We start from the raw sequence: 25,504 nt of genomic DNA, 5'->3' as shown, positions 1-25,504 counted from the left end.
TATTTATTGTTCATTGAAAAATTTAGTTAAAAATTTCATGCATATAAATATAGTTATTATCGAATAAATTTGAAGGATATCAGCCAATTTCATTGCACCATTTTTTTAAAATTACGTTTAGCTTATTTTTCTTTTATTTCAATATTTATCATGTTATGCAAGTTTTAATGTATATATTATTTTTATTGTTTGAAACAATTTAAAATTTTTTTCAAAAAATTATTTATTGACTTAATAGCAATGATAAAAACATAATGACCACAAAAACAGAAAAAAATTATTAAGGAATAAAAATCTGAAAAATTAAATCTGGAGATTTCTTCGCCATTTGATGAATAAATTTTACATTTCATCAAACTTTTGATGCAGATCGAAATTTCATCTTTGTAATTTCGAAATCAGCTCTGAACTATATCTTTTCTTTATTCACTTCATTTTTCTTTTCCAGAATATTGCTATTAAATTTAAAAAATTTATATAATTTTTCAAATTTGTATACTTTTGAAAATATTGCTTCATTGCTGTTTCATTATATACTATACATTAAATTATACTGTTTTTTAGTTATGATAATTATAATTATTATTATATATGTGTGTTATAATAATTAATATCTATTCGCCCATCATCTGATGATTATTTAAATTTCGTTGTTCATGAGTCTTGACTTGAAAAGTTAATTAATGCTTAATTAACTTTTTATATTTATCAAATTTCCGATGTTTATCGAACTGGTCAAATTTTTAATTTAAAAATTCATGCTACCGAGAATAGTTTTGATAATATCTACCAATTGGAATCGGAGGCACCACTCTACAAGTACTTCGAAAAGAAGCATTTATTTTGTTACATTAACAGACTTTTATTATTTGAAATTATATATGAGAGAAATATGTATTTTATGTACAGTTTTTATGTTTTTTTTTAACATTTTAATTCAGATCTTTTTTGTAGTACTGCTTTTATAGTTTAAAAAAACGTAGTTTTTCGAACTTCTTGCTTTCAAAAATATGGCTTCCTTTTTTTTTCCCATAAATATTTTTTATTAAATTATATATATATATATATATATATATATATATATATATATATATATATATATATATATATATATATATATATATATATATATATATATATATATATATATATATATATATATGTGTGTGTGTGTGTGTGTGTAATGATATTTTAAACTTTAATTTCAATTTAATTAATTTCCAAGGTTTTATCCTAATTTAGCCCATAGTAACTTCCTTCTGAAATATTCTCTTATTTCCTGATCGCATTCCACTTTTTCTATTTAATTAATTCAAGAGAAGCTTTGTAAAATGCTTAGGTCGGCAATTGACACGCTCCACGTGAAGGGCTAGAAAAATGTCCAGCAAGCACATTCTTTTTTAAAAGATTCCTGTGTTTCCCTCGTTTGTGATTGACATGCGTCAGAAATCCCTATCAGAATCTTAATAATGTATTAATTAGCACTGTGAAAAAATATTTTTCCTATCAATATCTTATGTTATATACATAAGATGAGGCATAATTTATTTTTCTCTCTTTCCCACTTCTGCTCTTGAAACATATATATATATATATATATATATATATATATATATATATATATATATATATATATATATATGAAACATATATAGTATAAACTGGAATAGAATGAATCTAAAATTTTTCGTTTCTTTTTTGTGGCTGAAAATCAAATGACGGAATCTTGATTAAGTTAACGAAAAAATATGTGGAGCTATGTGCTTTCGGGATTAAAATATTTCATAACAATCATTCGTTCAAAAACAGAAGAAATTTTTAAAGTGTCAAAGTCGCATTAATTTGATTAAAAAAAAAACTTTGGATATGGAATTTAACTATTCCAATTTATCTTAACCCTCTAACTGCGTAATTCTTTAAAATCACTATTTAGATATGATGTTTGCAAATAAGTTTAAATATTTTTCAAAAATAGTGAACTGATACTATATGTTACACAATAATAATATAATAAAAATCTGTAATCGTAAAAATAAACACTTTGAACTGCTTAAAACGCGGGATGCAACAGAAAATGGACTGATTGCCAACCCACTGGGAATCGCGGGATACGCATACGCGGGAAGTTAATAGCTATCTTCAAAAAATTTCCATTCGATAGCAAAATTAATATCAAAACAAGATTGTTTTTTTTTTAACTCTCAAAATAAATCTCTAATAATGACTCGCTCTTAGTCTCTAATAATGACTTTAATATACTGTAATTTCATAGCGTTTGAAATTGACTTATTTTCGATAACTCTTGCGACAAGCATGCCTTTAATCTCAATTTTATTATTAAATGTTGATACAGATAGTATTGGTAATTTTTTGTTCGAAAGAGCACTTACATTACCGTTTGAAACATATGAAAGAATGTTCAAAATTAGTTGATGGTTAAACATCAAGCTTAGTTCATCTGTAGATTCTTCTACGGTTGCATTCTCTTTAATCAAATCTCCTGGTTTCCGTGTTCCAAACATTGAATTAAATAATAGCTTTGTCATTTAATAACTCGCTGGTTTTAGAGTCAAATAATTGTGAGGCGATTAAATTCTCATCATAAAGCTGCTTTCAAAACCATTTTTTGTTCTTACTGAATTTATTATGAATTAATTTTCTTGTTTCAACATCGAATAATTATTGGAAAAGATCGCTCACCTTAATTTTGAAAACAACTCGTTCTCGACGGACCATTTGCACTCGATCACGAATAGCTGGTTCTCCTTCAGCATACATTTCACAAAATTAGAGTATTCTCTTATCCATTTAAGATCAATGTATCTTAATCGCTACATTTCAAGCGGTAGAATGAACAATAACTCGAGGTGATGCAGCACACAAGACGCCACCTGCTGGACAAATGTTTTTGTGACAATCAAGATATTGCAGTGAATATCTAAAATATTGGATATATTCATCACTTGATTTTGGTTTTCATTTGCTACCTCATCATAATCTAAAGTTTTTAAATAAAAGTAAGAAAGATGTGTGCATAAATTCAAAATGATTATCACCTAGCCTGAGGGAACTAAGAACTGTCGTTTTCTCTTGCCTTCTCCCAATAGCTTCAATCCATACCTAGAGTATCGACTGTAATCAAATTCTGAAAAGGTTCAATATGATACTAATATGACGTAGCAAAATGCTCCTAATATTTTAACTTGATACTATATTCCTTTCATTATAACCTTTTTGAATGAAACTTTTGATTTAAGTATTTTATTGTAAAAATTGTATTTTTGATATTTTTCATTTTCTGTTGGGAGTTTGCGCCAAGCATGGGATAATCAGTTGTGGTATAGCTTTTCTGCTGAGCTTCCAAATTGTTTGTAAATATTTGTGTAAATATGTCTATATGCGTTTGTAAATATATACATATATATGAAATAATAATTATAATGCTTAAAATTCTATTATGTATAATTGTACTATCTGTTAACCCAGTGCTGTTGGAAATCCAAATTTTATCATTATTTCATTTTTGCATGTATTGTCCCAAACTTCTCCTACTCGGCTACTTTTAAATTCCTTCTTGTTAAATTAGATCTTTTAAAATTGTCTTTCAATTTTGTAAAAATAATGTATATAATGGTATTTTGTATAAATATGTACATGCGTATAAAATAGTGTTAATAGAATTAAAATGTTCAATGTAGGAATTTTTAGTTTTAAATAATAATTTTTTTGGAAGAAATGCATTTTTTTAAAATTTTTTTATAGAATTTATTGAATTAGCAACAGAGTAACGAAGAAATTTCTCTTGAACAACGATTATTTGTTCTCTTTGATGGTATAATAGCCCCCACCCCCTTCCATAATCAGAAGAAGCAGTCCTAATAACTAATCAAAATAGTTAAATCAGTCCCCATAGTAAAAGGCACATGCAACGCAATTCAATTCAAGTTTTATTTCCCCTTTAATAATCAAAATATTATTTTATATTAACGATTACATCATAAAAGTTTTAATTTAATAATTATACCGAATTTCATTGATATTAGAGCTTTATGCTCTTGTCTAAAATAGTTTCAATTAATTTTAATCTTGACCCTAAACTTACAGATTATAATAAATTAATTATAAATATTCCAAATTATGATGTGGTGGTGCGGTTGTGACCATTTTATCACACCGCGGAACTTCGAAACATCAAGACGTTGCCGAAGAAGTAGTCCTATGGGAAAAACCATTTTTTTTAAAAATTAACATACATCATGTTTTGTTCATTAAATTTTAAGATTCGAACTTTGAGGTGCATTGGTTCATCATTACGAATAGGACCATTTAATGTCATTGGGAATTCATTTTACAGATTTAGCCTTTCTTTCTCTTTCATTTTAAAACTTAAACACAGTTTTTCGATATAAGTATTGATTGTACATTGTGTCAAATATGTGCATATTGTACGTATCTGTCTATTGCATGTAAACATGTACGTATGTATTCAATAGTAAAAGTAATTATGTCATTTCATTGTATATTGTGTAAATATGTACATATGTATTAAATAGTAATATCTCTATATAAAACGTCTGTTTCTTTAAATCTTATATATTGCCATAGTCCTTGATGGAATCGAACACATTTTGATACACATGCTTCTTAGCAGCTAGAAAGAATAACTGCCCTATTTAAGAAATAAAAATTCATTTAACCTTGAAAGGAGGTGATATAGGGGTAGAATGATTTTATGGTATAACTTTAGAATGATCAGTGAACAAAAATTATTTCATGCCATCTTAAAATAAAAATGTTTTTCAAAAATATAGAAATATACCTTTGTTTAGTGAATAATGTGTATGTTTAACTGTAATATGAAAACAATAATAATAATAATACACTTGATAGTTTTTGTTTTGAGAATGAGACATCGCAACAAAGATAAAATGCATCTGAAGGTTTTTTAATGCCTTTTGTGATTGGCGAGAGTGGTACTAAGACACGCAGAAATATGAATTTATTCATCAGTGAAATGGCTGGGTACATCCTTTTCTGTGCTATCAAGTTGTTACTTTGAAGTACGGTTTTATTTTGAAATGTACATAACATTTTAATGTTTTCAAACAAAATGAATAGTGAAAGATTTATTTCTTTATTTTATTGCTTTCTAATTTTTTAAGTAATCTGTTAATTTAAGCCCTGTGAGATAATAAGTAAATTATGAAACACACATTCATACACCACTAATCTTGAACGATTATAAAGTTTTATTTTATTTACGTGTAATTCTAGTTAATTAGCATTCTGCTGGAATTCAATTTTTGGTTAAAATTCTTATGCAACTGGATCTCACACCTACAGCTGGACATAATGAACATGCATAAGGCTCCTTCAATAGTATGCATTGATGAATTTTAAAAACATCTCTTTCAAGGAACTGTGAAAGGCTAGGATTGGGTGATTCGTTTGTATTGAAAAACAATCCATTTTCAAATCAAATCGATTAACAAAAAGGAATGTACAGTTGTGTGTGTGTGGGGGGGGGACTATCCAGCTTTATTCTGGTGTTGTTTATCATAAAAAAAGATATTATTCGAAAAAAATTAAAGTTGTTTGAATTAAAACTTTCCACAAGATACCCTCTATAAAAAAGAACAAACTTCAAAATTTCCAATGGCAAAGCCAATTTTTTTTCATCAAGTATCAAAACTATATCATCCTGGAAATCGAATTTCATAGTCTAGATCTCTTCATTTTGAAATTATGAGCTAACAAAATTTTCGCTTTCTAATGTTAAAATTAAATTTTGAGCTTTCATTCATATTTGAAAATATATTATTGACTGAAACTGTTATGAAAATTTAAGTTATTCTACATATTTTGCACTCGTATTTATCATGAAATATGATTTTTAATATGCGAAAAAAATTCAAAATTAGAGTTTATTTAAATGTGTTGCCATAATGGCAGTTTATAGGGGCATGCGAAATTTCAGCACATTCCTAAAAGTAGTTTTTCTTTTACTTACTTCTAAAAGGGGATGGATGGCTACATTCACAAATTTCAAAATTTCGGCAGCATTTATTTGGCATTCAAATACTACTGATCCGCGTTTCTTGAATCAAATATTTTCCACACTGTTGTATAGGAATATTTATCAAAAAAAAAAAAATGCTTTCCATTGCATTACTCGCCATTACTTTTAAACGTGAAGATTTGTCTATACTTTATAGAAAGCTAAGACTCTTTACTGCTTGGCTCATATAATGCCACTGACAAAATATAAGAAATGATTGAAAAATTGGAATTTTAATTTTTAGTAAATACTTTGTTTGATTGTAATTATTTAATTTTACAAATTATTTCTCTTTATAATGAATGCATAATGAACTCGCCATTTCGTAAATAGAAAAGGGCAATTTAAGTTTGTATGCTCAATATTTCTCAAAATTAATCTACTGTAATTGAAATTATTAATATTGCATATTATAATAAATGAAATAAAAAAATAAGACATCTAAAGATTATTAGATTACGCATTTAATATTAATATTTGGATGCGTATTATTTCTTGCATCTATTTCTTACAAAGTGAAAAAGATTTTCAAATATTTTTAATGATTCACGAAGTATTGATTAATATTTTATGTACAAAAAATGACCCATTTTTACTCTTGATATTTGAATGAAAGTTTGCAAAGAATCTAATAAAATTCTTTAAAACGGTATAAATTTTGTAGTTTCTTGAATGTCGAAACTTCTTGGGAAATGCAGTTTTGTAAGAATTTTTCTTGATAAGGAAAAATATTTTGATACACTAAATTTCAAATAAAATTTATTTAATCTTTTTTTTTTTTTTTAACTTTTTTAATATGCTAACAAAGAAGACAAGAGATTGTGAATGGCTTTTAAATAAAAATATTTATTTATTTTTCATTTGACTTCAATTACCTGAGCAATCGTTAAATAATTCTGTTTAAGAGCCATTATTATTTTTAAAAAGAATTTTATAATTATAAAACTAATGCAATAATTAAACATATATCTAACAAACTTTTTGATAAATTATTTTTAAATGTGAAAAAAGTATGACATAGACGACACAAATTATGTGACAAATCTAAAATAATACTTTAAAATCGCAGGGGGGGGGGGGGGTGAGGATCCCCAAATTAATACCAGTAACCTATAAAATCACTGATTTCCTTTTCATTGCTCAGGTGTGAAATAAAATTCCTGCCTAAAATTATCGAAGATAAATTAATCTTTCAAATAACAAACATCTTTAAAAATTTGATTAAACAACCAAACAGATAAATTCCTGCAACAATGGAAAATGCTGCACGTCGCAAATCATATGTAAATATTTGTTAAAATTAGAAGATTTAAAAATTTGTTTAGATTTTGTTTAGTTACATCAATGCCCCGTTTTGAAGTCACACTAAGGCTGTTTTGAGATGGACCTCTTAATTTTGAACTACCATCAGATAATCAGGATGATACCTGATTTGTCAACCCCATTCCAAATCTCAGTGCCACAATAACAGAATTGTTAAAATAAGAAGAAACAATCACATATTAATTCAATTTATATCATTGAAAAGGCAGTTTTTTTTGTATAATTATTTTTATGGACTAAAATTTTCGGAAATTATCGCCGCTATTTTACCTTTTTTTAAAATTCCAAAACTATTGCATCTAAGTGCACATTTTCCTTCCGTAAAGTAAAATACTGCCAAATCTGATCGTTCTTGGTGCTTTACAAGACAACTGCTTGACCTATAATCAGACAATCACATTTACTTATTCAACTTAATTTATTGAGATCCCAATGAGATTTAATATGATTTATGAAGGAATTTCTTTTTCATTAAAGAAGAATTATAAGCACAGTTACAAAAATATTTACAAATGATATTACATAAAAATTTCTTTTTTAAAGTTTCTAATGAAATTTTGTCAAACTTATGTAAAATTTTATTGCTGGCGTCCTGGCATAGCGGTAGCGCGTCTTCCCCGTGACCTGGGTTCGAGTCCCGGTTTGGCATGGTTGTTCTTCATCTGTGAATGTGCCCCCCTCTAAAAAGGGGTTGTGCAAGCGAATGTGATGCGTGAGTAGCTAAGACGTACTCTTGGCCCTACGGAAAAAACAAGAGACGTTCGCTCTATTTAAATCGCTGACAGATCAGCGGGCTTGTTCATTACACAGCACAGAATTTTATCATTTCAACTACATAAAAATGACTAAAAGAGTTGTATTTTGACACATTAAAAATTTAAAACAAAATCATAGTACTTGAAAAAAATTTACGAATAAATTGCATATAAATAACTCACGCCACTGTAAAAACCTAGAAACCCGAATTATAATAGGAAAAAAAAAAAAAAAAAAAAGATTATATGCATTACTTTTTTTCTTGATAGAAACTTGAAATGGTTTCCTTAGCGATATAAAAAAAATAAAAGAAAATATTGCTTTCTGCTATTATATTGCTTCAAAACCAATAATGAATCAAGATGAAAATGGCCTTTATAAATGTTTTATCTTCAAACATACCGTAAAAAATTCCACAACTTCTGGTGGAATAATTATATATCTTTTCTACACAGATCAATATGATCATATATATATATTCGATTCCTTAATTTTGTCATCAAAAAACGTGTTCAGCTTGTCCCACTCTAGTTAGGCCATTGACACGTGTTCTATTGGAACCACACACGATAGCTATTAGATCTAAAAAATTAACTTGTTTTCCCCCTTATATTTAATTTCATTTATAAATTAAGTAATGACTTTTTCAACAAGACAATTTGCTTTCTTATTGTAAATTTTTATTATAGATTCCTAACAAAATTAGTAAAACTGTCTGATAAAGACACGTCATTTTTATGAGCCTGTTTGATACTTCACTAAAAGGCAGTTGCATTAGTTTTGAATCAATTCTCCTCTTATATTACAGCTTTATTTTTGACAGAAATCGCTGATCTGTAAAATTAGGCACATAAATGAACAAAACTGGTAGAAAGCTCCTGAAATAATATAGGTTAAATGCTTATCCCAATTTGAAATCTTAAGAAATTCTGAAAAGTATTTCATTGATATGAAATTCCTATGCAAGTAAACTAGTCATCAAAGATGGGTCTAAAGCTTCAAGCTAATGTTAGTTGGAAGTTTTGCTTTCTTATTGGAGTCATTTTAATTTTTTCATATACGAAATATAAAAACAGAAAATATTGTAATTGTCAAAAAATGTAAACTTTAGATTTTGACGAATCAACACATTTCAGATTTCACTGAGTACGAAAAACACATTTTGGGAGTTATGCCTACCCGACAGTTTGTGAATAAAAGTAAAAATCGCTTTTAACTAGATAGATGGAATTGAGTATATGGACATGATATCAAATTGATACATTTCTATGAAATTTTGAACGAAACACATTCAGAAGAAGTCTATCTATTGGATTATAAGTTAAAGAACTATATAGATAAAATTTGATACACATATTTAACATCTAAAGTGTTGATATGTATCAAATTTGGAACAAAATCCGTCAAGGGGTTATATGTCTACCTGTACTTCCACATGTCTGTAAAAAAGATTACTCAAAAAAACAACTCAGATAAATGAAATTTTGAACACAACTTTAACAGATTAGATTTATATGAAATATTGAACCAAATCAGCATGGGTTACCAACTATCGCTGTTCTTTTACATGAATATAAACACAATAATTCAAAAATGCAATGATTGAGATAAATGAAATTTGATACCTGATCTTGTTTTTACAATGATTTTGATCAGAGGAGAAAGGATGTTCAAAATGTATACTTGGTTTTCTTCATTACATTACATTATATAGCATAAAGTACTCATGAGTGGCACATTGAAAATAAAAACTGAGTACTCATGATGTCCAAATTTCACAATTTTATGATGCCGAGGGAAATAATACTTTTATTAGGTAGCATCTGTGAAAGTTTCAAAAGATGAACCACAGATTCATTTTTGTAACAACTAGCAAACAAAATTGACTTCCTCATAATAAAGTAGCGAGACAAGAATGGTTAATCAGGAACTATCTTTGAAGTACTTGTAAAATATTAAAACAAGGAAAATAAATATCAATTTTTCATAATGAGAAACAGAGAAAACTTTATTCTGTGAGAGATAAATGAAAAACTCAAGATTCATTTTTCTTTTTTCAAAATGAAATTCTATTTACAAGTTTTATAAATGTTAATGGCAAAATTTCAAGAACAAAGAACAAATTCACATTAAAATAAAATTTTTATTTTGTACAGCTTCTTATATTACAAATATTTTATTTACATTAAACAGACTACAATTGGCCAGATTAAAAAGTATTATCTCTCTTCCCTTATCTATATATCACAAATAAATAAAAAAAAAGCACTGATTCTCTTTCTTTTTTTTTCTTAGAATATAAAAGTACTGTTACAAACTTAGCTTCATCTACCATTACAGTTAAAATTGTTCAAGAGGAATTTTACTTATTTTAAAAATAAAATTTTAGTCTAAAATAAAATAGTTTTGAATAATAAATAGATGAATACATATAACAATGTTAAAAACTTTCCTGCTTGTAGTTGTTCTGCCTATATAAAATCTTAATATAAATGTCTACATTTGATAAAATCCATGCATATAAATATAGACAATATATGTAGTTTTTCACTTAATTTTTTTTAACTCTCTAACTTTAATGAGTATTTTTTCTAAATCAATATGACATAAAATTGACAGATATTTCCATAATATTATTTAAAAATTTTAATAAGAGTTTTATTAATAAGCATTATTATTTACTAAAGAACAAAATAAAGATAACATGAAAACAATAATTTAAGTCCTAAAATTTTTATCAAATGTTTTAGGAAGTGGAACAAAAGTTACAAAAGAAAGAGAAAATGCAAATTTATATTCATCCAAGTTATATAAATTCATATTTTTTTTCATTCACTTGGATATGTCATATAGCACATGCATACATTTCTTATCAAAATTCAAACCAATACTTCAAAATTACAAATCATACCTAATATTTATTCAGTATTCATCAACGGAACTAGGAACCAAAAAATGACTCTTCATGAGGTTATCAGGAGCTGAAAAATAGTTTTGTGTAATCTGGTGTTTTCACTGATTTTATCACTCAAAAATAATCTTATTTCTCCTTCAGAGAAACTTTCAATAATAATGTATGTATATTTTGACAATTTCAGTAGAAAATCAATTGTTTAACCACCATAACTCTCCTTTTCAGCTCTAGGTTCATAAAATGAGTATTCCTAAAAGTCAAAATCTTGTACTTGAGTTGATAAAATAAGTTTGATATTCAAAAAATAATAATCATAATAAAAAAATGAAAAATTTACAGAAAACGTGTGTGTTTTTTAAAGTTAAAAAAAGTAATATGATTTACTTTGGATTTTGAGTAAATTCAAATAAACTATAATCAGTGACGTCTCAATTTGACAGAATATGAAAGTTAAAGACATGGGTATAATAAAATCAATATAAATAGAAAAAAATTCATATACACGATATAATCAACAGAAATCAAAACAAAAGAACAGATATTTTAAAATTGGGCTCATTAATATTTTTAAATGCAAAAAAAGATTTTTTGACAATGAACTAATATTTTTATTAATTTAAAGCTATTGTTCCATGAATAGAAATTTTTTTTTTTATCTTTAATGATACCATTTTTATTCAATGAGAATATAATAGATATATTGTACTATTTTATTTTTTTTCCTTCCAAATTGCCACTTGCAATGTTTAGTTAAATTTTATATTTCCCTTTAAAAATCATTTCTAACTTATGAATGACAAATGTTTAAAAATGCTTTGGTGCAATCTGCAGCTTTTTTGAAAAACTACTGAACAGAAGGATAATACTAGTTTAAAGTTAATATATTATCAAGTTAAAATGAAAACATTTTCATCCAAGCGATGCTAGTGCCAAATAAAATAATCCTGAATATGCATTTTATATATTTAAAAATAAAGGCTATCGCAAAACAGAATTTAGTTTTAACATACATTAATCATGCATAAAATTACATACATTAAAATTTAAATGATAAAAATGTGTATTAAAAATTAAAATACTGCTAACACTACAGCTTTAAAAGTTGTAGAAACAAGTGTATGTTGTAAAAGGCTTGGAAGTTTATATACTGCCAATTTGAGTTTTCACTGTCATCAATACTACGTGATATGAAATTACAAAGCAAAGTCAAAGCATATAAGGATAATTTTAGATTGCATCAGAAAAAAAAAAAAAAAATTACAAGAAATTTTAGTGAAAAGAAAAAATATGACATCAAATAATAAAAAGTGAAAAATGCGATAAAATTGAATAAAATATTATTTACACATGCAAGTTTGATCACTATATTTTCTCCAAAATCCCATTGGCTTATTTCCTATTCTAACAATATATAAAAGTGAATCTTAAAAATCTTCTATGTATTATTTTATTGTTAAAACAAGAAACAAGTAGGCATAAAATGCATCTTAAATGATATCATATTTGAACATCAATTCATTTAAAAGCAATATGGATAAAAGTATAAAAAAATTAAAATCATTTTTATGAAATGTATGCTTTGTGGCTAAAACTATGTACAAATGTTTTAACATTAATGTTAAGAAAATGAATCAAAAACAGTTTACAATAAAATATATGAAATATTTAAAATCATTTGTTTCTTTTTAATAATACAATTATTAAATAACTTCACAACCATTTTCAATTTATGAACAAACATCTGATATATGCAAAATATTTTTTTTAAAATATCTGAGCATCATATGCTAAAATTTTTGAAAATTTGTTCTATTACAATATATTTTTATTTAAAAGTATTATTGTGTAATTTTCTTACAATCAGCATTATGGTGGGTTTTTTTACCCCCCCCCCCTTTTTTAAGTGCAAGTTCAAAAATCTGCTTATTTAATAACTTTTTTGCAGAAAAGTAGTATAGTAGAATCTAATTTATCTGAGCTATTATAAATAATATTGTAGCAATCATGATCCACAATTTTATCTGGAGGATAACATCTTTATTAGAGAATATGGCCTTTTTGGAATATTAATATAAAAATATTTTGTATTTCATTACTTATTATTATTGATTGTGTTATAAGTTTTCAACTTATCTTAGATTATTTTTATCATGTACAAATCAACCAATTTTAGTTTCCTACCTATGTCCCTTTTACATCTGATTCCCCCCCCCCCCTCTTATCCAACTAATTTAAATTCGCTCAGATAATTTGGACTCTAATATACTTCATAGAAAATTAAGTTATACAGAGTTCACAGCTTTAAATCTATAATAAGCTTCCAAATATGTCTGCATTTTTGAAATAATAAACTTTGCTGTAAATAAGGCAAATCAGCAAAAGCACTAAATTTTATATATGAAAATCACAATGAAAGCACATATCCATCTATCTACAAATATGTACTTTCGTAAAACTGTAGAGGGTGGGATTTTTTTTGCCACAAAAAAAAGTACGCCTTCCATCCAAAACAATGGCACACATTTTAAAATGATTTTTGTCTTATATGCGGCATGCATTTAGTACTAACTAGAATCAAATTGACACATTTGACATTGTATTGGCTATTTAAAACTGACATATTTTAAAATAAAGTTTAAATTTTTATAAAAATCATACAAAAAAGTACGATTTAAAAATATTCCAATACAAATTATACTATTAAAAATAAGCTTGGCAAATCCTAGATAAATTTACAATTTAACTATGATTATTTTGTGATTAAAATCACATTAATCATTAAAATAGATTAATTTAAGAAACAACAATTTTCAATTAACAATTTGCAACTATTTTCTTAAGAAATCAAAGCTTAAACAATATATATATATATATAGTTTATCATTTTTTAAAACCTCATAACCAAGACCTAAAATCATTTGATAAAAATGCCTGCTTCGAGGGTAACTTAAAGCATGAAAGTACATATCTGACGTTTTTCGTTGATTACCAAGACTTCCAAAGCCATAGACTTTTAAGTATATCAAACCACTTCAGTTTATATTATTAATATCTGTCATAGATGCATATTATAGATTCTAAAAAGCTGTGGAATTTACTTTAGCATACAAAAATAGAATAGGCATTAAAAAATAAGTCAATAAACAAGAGCATACTTTTCAATCTTATGACATAAATCAAAATTTGTGATCAATTTGCACATAACAAACAATTCTTGTTACCCATTATATATAGTCCTGTTATTAAAATGTAGACAACTAAGATAACAGATAACATATTAGCACATGAAATGGATAATAGAACATAGAGCCATTAAGTAGTCTAAGTAGAATAAACCAATAAAAAGTCAGAAATTAAAATAGAAGCTGTACAGCGTAAAGCATTGCTTAAGGCACTTTAGCCAGGTCAAGTGGACGGATACAATATTGTAAAACGAATATGTAATTCTAACCTTAATTCATTCATTTGACAACACTTCTTTTACCCACACATAATAAACGCCTTTCTTTATATAAACAGATGTTTTCAATCAACAGTAAAATACATACAAAAAGAGCATGCTTATTTCAAAGATCAATTAAAATGTATTACAAAACATTTTAAATTTCTTCCATAAAACTGAAACCAACAGAGAGAAAAAGTAACACAGATACAATCATGAGTTAAAACAACACAAATACCACTCAAACTTAACATTTATAGTGCAGAATTTACTAAAAATAGAATCGATGTGGGAAAAAAAGAGAAGGGACTGAGAGCTTTTTGTTTTTTATAGAAAATGAAGATAATTATTCAAATAAACTTCACTGAAAATTCAATTTTACTTTTTCATACAAAATTATTTGAAATATACATAATGATACATTATTCATGTTTAATTATTTTTTTTAAAAAAGATCATTTGAGAAACACTTTACAAGAAGTAAATATTTGTACATTCAATGCAAAAGAAAACTATACAATGAAACAGAATAAAACAAAGAAAAATAATAAAACATGGATGCTATTTTAATAACAATGATAAAGTTAAAAGAAGAAACCTGACATTTCAATCAATAAATCATGCCTCATTTTTTTGTCCTGGGGGGGGGGGAGATTCCATTTCTTGCATTGTAAAATTACTACTTAAGAAATGACATACAGGATAAAATCATGATTAAAAATTACTTTGAATGCCTGCAAAATAAAAAAACTATTTAATATTATTTAATTTTGAAATCATTTTAAGACAAAGAAAAAGTAAAGTTTGAGCAGATGGATTACTACTTTTATATTTAAATTAAATAAAATTTAAAAAAAAGGAACAAAATTTAAAATTTTTTTAAAATCATTTGAAGAAATGAGAGAAAATATGGAGAAAAAAAATCTCTAGGCTTGATGTTTACCTAAATACTTACACAAAATTCTATTTTCCTTCATTTAACCAATTTTTTTTCCTACAACTTTTTTTACTTACCTAAAAAATTTGCAAAAGTAAAAGAAAAAGATTAAATCAAATTAACAAAACAAACTATGTTTTGCAAAAATTTAAAAAATATATACATTTACTATTACTTTTTTAATTACCTATATTTCAAACATAAATTTTTTTAAATTAAAAAAATTTAAAATTTTTTTAATTTACAGTTTAAAAAAATTTTAACATTTAGTTTTAAAAAAAACAGTTATAAGTGTAATGCCGCCTGTAAGGCTGAGTGGAATCTTTCAAAAAAATAATCCATGCTTTTATCGACATATTTATCAGATGCACAAACCTCTTTGTTTTGACATCAATCAATTCGGAGGTTTTTTTTGTTTTTTTTTGTAATGATTAAAATGATTTATTTATTTGTACATGAATAAACCTAAGCCTGAATAATTAATAGTAATGCAGATTCATTATATTTTCTCTTCATGGATCAAGTTTAAGTTTATTGCTAATATATTCTTTGTATTTAGCAATTTTTTTTTTTTTTTTTTTTTTTTTTTTTTTGTTAGTAGAATGCCATTTGTTTCAATCCAATTTCAGTAATGTGCAAATAAAAGTAATAACAAATAAAAATTAGTTGTGGGTTCATAAACTTCATATTTTATTTGCTTTTTTTTGTGTTAGATTGTTGAAAACATTAAAAATGAATTTTAGGGATTCTTTTGATCTGAATATTCATGAACATTGCAGATAGAGAAAATCCTCCCCTGCAAGGAAGAAAGCTTTTAATTTTATTTACACCAAAAGTGCGCTACAAATAATAAATATGCATCTTATTTTTTATGCACTTTGCCAATGTGCATGAAATTTTCTGCTAAAACTTTTGTTAGTTAATCCGCAACAATCATATCCGAGATAATGTCAATAATTCATTTATATAGCAAATTTTCCAGTTATAAATAAAATTAAAAATGGAAAGTATGCAATTATTTTCTGTTTTTCAACAGATATGATGCTTGAGGATGAAAGACCAGTTTCCTTCATGAAATTTACAAGATATATATAGGTTCTCTCAAACTATTTCAAATCAATAAATTGGAAAGATTTTTGTATTAATGTAAGGCACTTATTATTTCAAAACAATTCAAAAATTTAAAAATCATTTTAATTTGAAATTCAAAAATTTTAAATAAGTACTTCTATCTTGTTTACAAAAGTTAAACCAAGAAAAGCTCGATAGTATTATATATATATATATATATATATATATATATATATATATATATATATATATATATATATATATATATATATAAGTGCATTGCTATTGTAAACAACAAAGAAATTAACAAAAGCAATGTAAAAGCACTATTATATATTTATTCCAAAACAAAATTCGATAATTTTTGTGTAAATTGTTCCAAAATACAAAGTATCCAATGCAACACATTGAGTAGTAAGCTATAAAAAGGAAATTTATAAAATTTCTCAGAAACTGAAAAATTTGTTTGATTTCTTTGGTTTTTAAAAATTTGAATTTAAGTTTGTATAAATTATTAACTATTATAAAATACCTAAAACATTAATAACAACATAAAGTATCAAAATTATTAGAGCTTTATAAACATTTGGAAACAAGTTTCATTGTAACACTTAAATTAATAAGAAAGGAAATTCACTGTCTCTTAAACATTTACTTAATTATATGAACATCTAAGAATTCCTTTCCAACATTCAATACTTCTGAGAAATTAAAATAAATTTTCAATGTCATATAGATACAAAAATATAAAAATACATCAACAATAAATTTTAAAAACATAGCTTTAATTCTTTAAAATGTATTCAAATTAAAGCATGCAAATAAAGTATTAAGAGCATAAAGGTTTCGTTAAATCCTTAAAGGTATCAACACAAAAACCAGAAACTTCTAACATTCAAACATTTTTAAAGCAATTTTTGTTTTTTAAGTGAAATTAAAAGTTAGAACAATAGTTAAATATATGAATTCAAAAGAGTATAAATAAAGACACAGAAGTTTCTGTTCAGAGTAAGGAACAATTATTTAAAAGTCAAACACAGATTAAAATAAAATCTATAGCCAAAACAAATTAGTCTATATCATAACCTACATCTTTTGGTACATGTCTAGATGCACTACTACAACCATCAGAATTTAAATAAACTTCTAGCACACCAACATGAATTTCTGAATAGCTAAAAATAAAAAGATGTATATTAGATGCCAAGAAGAAGAAAATCAATTAAATTCTTATCTTAAAGTTTAAAATGTGCAGGTCCATACATGTACTTTTAACTTATAATACTAAATTCAACTTTGTAGATCCTACAGTAAAATAAGTTTGTTCTACACATGTGTTATAACCTCACTATGAATCTAAATATTTTGATTTCGATTTCAAATAATACTATGCTGGAGCAGATGTTGATTTTATATAGTTTATCACATACAGTGAGGAATATTTATGAAATATTTAAATATTAAATTTAAAGAGAATCTTCATTGCATATCATAAATAAATTTAATGCATTATTCATTATTTTATTAAAATTTTATTTGTTATTTTATTCAGCTCAATTTTAATAATTATATTTATTATATATTTCCCTTGAGCATTTACAAAAAGTTAATTGCAAATAACTGCATTTGTGCGCCCTTCTGTGCTTAAAAATTATAGCTGGAGTTATCTAATTTTAAACAAGCATACACTGGAGGGGGGGATGCATTCTACAATTCTTGCCGCATTTTAATTTTCTTTATCTACTTGGGGGAAAAAAACTTCCCCAATAACAACATCTGAAAAAATTTTGGACAAATAAATAACTTTCTATATCATGATAAAATTTATAAAATTACTTTTCTTACGATTTAATATTTACATTGACTTCGTTAATAAAAATTTTAAAAAAAACTGAGAATTTAAACAATATTTTTCAATCTTATAATGAAATTCACAAAAACTCTACAGTTAAATGCAATTATGCATTCTTATAACATTAGAGCTTATAAAAATTACTGTAATTCTTTGAAGTTTAATATAATTAATTATAGCATGTATTTTAAAACCTGACACACACAAAATTGAAAAGAAATTGATATCCATTAATTAATTGGTTTTTTTAAAATCTAGTTTCAAGTAACAGTAGTTATTTTATGCTAAATTAGACAATTATGAACCATGATCATATGATAAGAAAGGCACACCAGTAGGGCTATTTGTCATTTACTAACCCAATCATAGTTTCCCATGTTAGATCCTAGTCATGCCAAAAGGAAAGATGAAGACATTTATGTAGAATATCTCTTTATTTTACCTTATAAGTCAACATAGCAATACAATTATTACTAATCAAAGTTTTATATTAAAAAGTTACAATGTTTCAATTTATTATTCACTTCTCCTTCTTTAATTCTTAAACATTTATTTAAATCTTTAACAATCATAATAATAATGAAAACAACTGCTCTTTAGTTTTTATTTCAGAAATATATTTTTCCAGTTTTGGCAGCATTTTCTAAATTTTTCTGTACTGAAATTTTGATAATTTTATGGAACTAAAGAAATTATTAAAAAAGATTTAATTTGTATCCGAAGTCTGATTAAGAAAATTTTTGTTCTGAGAAATTTCAATTCTTGTGAAAAATTCACTTAGATTCTGCTGCTGCTACTTTAATACAACCTGTTAGTGGCATTTTTCAAATAAGCTAGAACATAATTTCATGTTATTTTTAAAATCACATTTGTATCTCTCATTCTTGTTGCAAACTAGAAACGTTTTTTCTTATATGTAGAAAAATAAACAAAACCAATAACATCACCTGGCATCTAGTCCTCAGTTTTCAATGGAATTGTATTTAATATTGTCTATTTGATAACCACAGCTGTAATGTAAATCTGCCAATTCAAGCCTGTATAAATACTGATACATGCCATGTAAATCAGGAGAGGCATTTAGATGTTGCCATAATAAGACTGAATTAAGAGATATGAGTAGCTTTAATCTAACTGCACAATATCCCATAAATGGAGATAGGATGATATGAAATTTTCTCAAGGTCTATATGCTATATGCTCAGATCTTGAGCAATAAACTGTTGATTCTTGTTGCCTTCCACTGCTACTAAAATGTCAACACATAATTATTTAAACTGTGTATATATATTTCTAAACAAATGTTGATGATAGAGTGATTTCATATATACCATATTCATATATATAATCATTTACATCCATTATTTAGACGTAAGCAAAATGTAATAACAATCTAATATTGTAAAACATTTCAAATGATATTTTGAATTAAACTTTTTACTTGCATTTAAGTTAATTGGTAATTTTTAGAATGCATTCTTTGCAGCAATTGTTTATTCTGCATTGATGAACTGTCACTACAAAATGCTTGTAACTAACTGATAATTCTTTAAAATTGCATCATTGAATTTTATTCTCCATTTCCCAAATTAAAATATTTGGAATAATATTATGTAATATTGCATAACTGATCAGGTTTCAATTTTTTGGGGGGTGGGGGTGGGGGCGGGAGAGTTAAGAGTATAATAGTTCAATAATAAACTAAATATGACAGAATGATAACATTAAGTATTTGCAGTGAGTGAATAAATATAAATCATCCATAAAAATTTCAAAAAATAAAAACATAATCTAATCAACACTTACAAATATCCAGTTCGTCTCAAATATTCTATAACAGATGGACGAAGTTTTGGCCCTCTCATACTGTGGAGACCTTGGCCAGTTATAATGGTTAATTTTGCCAATGAACCTTGTGGCCTACGCTTTATTTCCAGTTTTCTCTCTCTCAAAAATTTTTCTAATACTGGTATTGCTTCTTGAACATATAATCCATGCAGATCCAGAGTAAAATAACCCAAACCAGCATTCCTTTTAAAATAATGCAATAATTATAATAATGAAATATTTTGGCCATTTCACCAAGAAAATATTTCATGAATAGACAGTCACATATTACTGTATTAATCTTAAGAATCAAGAGTTTAATTCACTATAATTGAGACAAATTATGCAAAATTTTATAATAATATTATATATTCCCCAAAAGTGTTTAAACATCCAATTAGCATAAATATTAATACCAAATAAATAAGTATAAAAATTATGTTGGTGCATTCTTCCCCTTTTTCCAAATTTATGAAATTGTAATGGTAAAATAGACAAAAGCTTTTTAAATTATGGATCATCATTTTTAATCAAGTTATATAAAACAGTAATGGCCAAGTCAATTTATTCTTCACAGTCTTTTGAAAATAAAGAAAATTGCATTACAAAATGCCTTTTTTTTTCCCAGATAAAAAAATTATTGGAAGAGTTATCATAGACTTTTTCTTCCTCAAAAGTTATTCATATTTTTCTTTTCATATAAAAACCAATTTATGGACTGTTTTTAAGCTCATGCATTAGTCTAGTCTTCCATATAGTTATTATAAATTATTATTTAAGCATTGCATGTACCTCAGATATTAAAATAAACAGAATGTGTAAACAAAAAACATCATGCAATAAAACAGTTTTAAAAAAAATCACGATTCTTGAATCATCCACTGTTCCAACAGTGAGAAATATTTCAGTGAAACTTTCAAGAAATTATAGAAGAGCCATAAAAATTGTGCAAAAATTCTTTTGATGGAAATTATCAAGGAAGTTGTTAAATCTGATTTTTCATATCTTTATGCAAAAACCAAGAGAAAATAATATAAAAAGGGTAAAAAGTTACATTAAAATGAAAAACTTTTAAATCAACGATGATCGCGATAAAACGATGATTTAGACGATGATCGCCGATAAAAAAAAAACACCAACCATTCGTTTTCTCAATACAATGTATTTCATTAACGCAACGAACATATACATTGTTTAATCTTTTAAAAGTTAAACGCAAAGTGAAAAATTAATATATTTTTTGTCCTCAAGTATAAAAATGAAATAAACAAAATCAATATTCATTTCAAAGAGCAATTGAGTGCACGATATTTTTTCTCAGTCCGTCTTTAGCCAACACAAATAAGCTCGATGGTTTGTCCACGCGAGAACATGCCACGTATAAATGTCCGTGTGAACAACATGGTGTGCCTCAATCTAAGTCGCAAACTGACATCGTTTGGCCTTGCGACTTATTGATTGTCACTGCAAATCTAATAGGAAATCGAACGCGTTTGAATTCGATTGGCACGTCTGTGAGAATTATTGAAATTCGTGGCAGTAAAACATTTTCGACTCGGAATTTGCCATTCAAAATGGTGGCTTCGATAACGTTTTTCATCAATTTTTTAATGATCAATCGCTTGTCATTGCACAGCCATGGTGGGTTCAAATTCTGAAGTAAAATCACTGGAGATCCAACTTTCAATCGTAGAATATGTGGTGACATGCCTGGCAAATCCAGTGAGTTCAAAAACTCTGCTGGATAATTTACACCTTCGCTAGCGTCGCAAACTATATCGGTCAATTTGTATGATACCAAGTTGCCTGGCAACGACTGCTGTATCTTGAAGTTTAAATCATCGACGTTCACATTTTTTGCTGCCAAAATGGCTCTTTCTGCCAGCCACGCATGATTTATGTATTCTGTGCGTACATCGGGAAATATGCGGTCAATGTAAGCCTTTTGCGAATCAACGACAGTGCAGAAATTAGTGGGCAATTTTATGCACCCAGTATTTTCATAGACAGCAACTTTTCCATCACCAATATCTAACAATTGGTCAGAGAATGTGTCAGCAGATGAATCTTGTAGCATTTGGAAGCGCATGTTTATTTTTAGCTAGACTTTTTCAACATTACGCCACATTGGCAATGATTTCAAGCAAGGGTTGATCTCATCAGCATATGTTGAACATGAATAGGGACACCCTAATTACCTAGCTTTATGAAATATACTTTACAACCTATTCTCATACCTACCTAATACACATAAAAAATTTTCATAAAAATCGGTCGAACCGTTTTGGAGGTGTACGAACACAAACACCGTGACATGAGATTTTTTATATACTTGTTATAAAACTACTCCACAATCTTCAACCTCATCTCCACATCAACAATCAATAGCAAAAACTGATTCAAAACACTTAGATATAGATAACTGACTAGGAAATTGGACTTAAAAAATATATAAATGAAACTACCACAATATCTGATTAACATTCAATGATCATTAAGGGTGAATTATCAACAATAGAAATGATCTTAACACAAATAACTTGTTTCATAGATAGGTTAAAGAAAACTAATTATCTTTTTATTTAATGAGACTTGCTGTCTAGTGTTAAGCCATTTGCAAGAAAAACACTTCTCTGGAACATGATAAACATTAAATAATAGCACTTTATCCATAACTGTTATTACCACCATTATTTGATGTATGGCATGGCAAATTAGAGAGTAAATCCCACTCTTATACTGTTAAAACAGCACAATAAATTAAATTCTAGAAAATCAAACATAACTTTGTAATAAAGGGTTCTTCATCATATCAGAAGTGTTTAAAATTCTTGGCATCGCTAATGTTGGGCAATCATTTCTATTTTACATCACTAACAATCCATAGAAATAAGCCTGATTTCATTCGTAAAATCTGAAACACTTATTGACTTGTACATAATGTATTAATACTATAAACAAGACTGAGTAATAATTACAAAAACTAGTTGTTTTGTTATAAGGCCATTTTAAAAAGATACAATATTACCCCATATTTACATTTCTGTATTCAATGTTTCTGATCATCTACAATAGTTTTTTTCCATCTCTAAGATTAAGTTTTAGTGGTAATTAATGCAAATGGTGCATTTTGACTTACATTACCTCATAATTAATACTACGAATCCTCTGGTTTCTTGAAAGGTATAGAAGAGGGACAACTCTTTGAAAAAGTACAATTTATAGCAATGTTAGTAAGAGAGAAAAAAAAAGTGATCACCTCTGTTCAGCGATTAATTCAGACGCAGCTTTGTTTGCTTCTTTAAATTTGCGGCGATGTTCACTAGCCTACAAAAATAAATATATAAACAATTATTAGCCTTCAAAAGAACAATAAATATATAATTCAGAATAGATGAGCAAGCCTTTACGTAACAATAAAAATTCAAAAATATTTAATTAATAAATATAACTTAATTTCAATATTCTAAGTTCATAAAAAGCAAAAATTTAATTAGGACAAACACCAAATTGGTAACAAAATTTGATGGACAATTTACTTTGGAAATTATTTTAGAATAGTCTTTGACAAAAAAAAAAAAAAAAAATGGATAGCCATAATGGGAAGAATTTATATATTTCCACTAATAAATAACATTTGATATAAAAACAGCAAGCAATAATTGGATATATTCCTTGAGAAGCTTAATTCATATGCATAGTGACACACAATTACATCTAAATAAGTTAATGCATTACATTATTTGTAAGTTCTTGTTATCAGTCTCTTCAGGAATGAATGCTTTTAAGAAAATAAAGTGATTTTCTTACTATGCTTTATTCTTTATCTTATTATTATGCGTTTTCTTTAATCACAATGAAGTAAAAAAAAAATCTTATATTCCCTCTCTAGATTTTAATATATTTTTCATTAAAAGTAATACTAATTTAAAGGAAAACTAAACCTACACATCTGACACATTTTTGGAAAAGTTAACAATAAAAAAGAAAGTCAATAATTTTTGCTAAAAATTTGGGGAATCTTGAATATAAATGGCTTCCTTTACTGTATTAACAAAAGAATAATAATGAAAAAAGATATTCTAATGTATATACAACTCATCATCCTTTTTCTAAAAAAAAATTAATATTAAAATATGTTATGGATTTTATTGATAAATCTGATACTAAAATTCACTGATAATATTTCATATAATTCTGATCACTGAAATTATCAAAATAAACTATGAACTTGTGAAAATTTTTAAAAACATTTAGAATATTTATAAATTAAGTAAGCTAAAAAACTTTTTGATATTCACTTCAAACAATTTGCATACAAAAATGCAAATAACAAACACTTCCAAAAGTAATACCAATTATTCAAAAGTTTTCCTCTATAAAAGAAGATTTATATACTGATAATGGTTAAGATAAATTCCAGATATAAAAGAGCATAATTAAGCTAAAACAATATTTATAAATAATCATTACATTAAGGAAATGAACATTTTTGTACTTACATCCTGAGCATAGAAAGAAGCAACAGGTTTCATACCACGCTGATAATAATTACTAGATTTCTGTATACACTTTTGTTGCATTAGATAGTGTTCAACAGCCTTACCACGCAAGGCTTCAGCTTCTGGAGTTACAGTTGATAAAACAGGTAGTGTTGTAATTTCTTTTGTTGCTTTAGGATTGTTTTCAAGATAATCAGTTTCTCCATTATGAACCCAATCATTCCAGTCATTACTTGCCTTAAAAGAGGAAAAATTTGTCAAACTCGTAAAAAAAAAAAGGCATTACATTTAAAATAACTTATTGAATTAGTAATATCATAAATTTGTTAAATTTAATGCAAATCTGTTACATCCTCACCCCCCCTCCAAAGCAATATACTTAGTTCGAAAGGGATTTTATATGATTTAATTAATTACATGCTTTCTTAAGAGAACAGAAAATAATTTTATTATATTAAGTCATAAATAAAAGGTTGTAACTACTGCCCTGACTATTTCTGTAATGAAATAAAAATTATAATATTCTTAATTACAGCAACAGAGTCTCTTTTTTATTTTGACATCCATAGTTCAAATTACATATAACGATAACAATAAATTTACCCTCTAAGCATACAATTATTTGAAACTAATAGCTTTTAGGTATAAAAGAAGTTTCTAAAATGAATAAACAATAACCTTTTGTATTTAAACAAATCTTAAAATTTTGAAGAATATATTTTTCACATGGCATTTTAAGAAAATATGCACAGAGACATGAATAATCTCCTTTCAAACTGAAATTAAAAACCAAAAAAGCCAATTGGCTACCTGAAGGGATAA

General features: G+C 26.3%; 1 protein-coding gene across 2 annotated transcripts in view; it reads right to left on the bottom strand.

Annotated features, from left to right (window-relative positions):
- Nucleotides 1-7,913: 7,913 nt before the first annotated feature.
- The window catches only part of LOC129954300 (NEDD4-binding protein 2-like), a 34,950-nt gene continuing 17,359 nt past the window's right edge, over nt 7,914-25,504 (bottom strand). The window contains exons 7-11 of one of the 2 annotated variants that reach the window (XM_056068131.1): nt 24,683-24,919; nt 23,440-23,507; nt 20,160-20,384; nt 17,592-17,676; nt 7,914-8,120 (exon numbers count right to left, since the gene is read on the bottom strand). In XM_056068131.1, coding sequence (XP_055924106.1) covers nt 8,040-8,120; nt 17,592-17,676; nt 20,160-20,384; nt 23,440-23,507; nt 24,683-24,919 — 696 coding nt within the window. In that variant the 3' untranslated portion in view covers nt 7,914-8,039. Of the gene's footprint in view, nt 8,121-9,739; nt 15,508-17,591; nt 17,677-20,159; nt 20,385-23,439; nt 23,508-24,682; nt 24,920-25,504 lie in introns of those variants that run through there. The other variant, XM_056068132.1, reaches the window with a different exon arrangement.

The sequence above is a fragment of the Argiope bruennichi genome, chromosome 2 (assembly GCF_947563725.1).
Source record: "Argiope bruennichi chromosome 2, qqArgBrue1.1, whole genome shotgun sequence".
Lineage (NCBI taxonomy): Eukaryota > Metazoa > Arthropoda > Arachnida > Araneae > Araneidae > Argiope > Argiope bruennichi.
The sequence above is the reverse complement of the archived record's forward strand: the minus strand, read 5'-3'. Positions and strand labels throughout refer to the sequence as shown.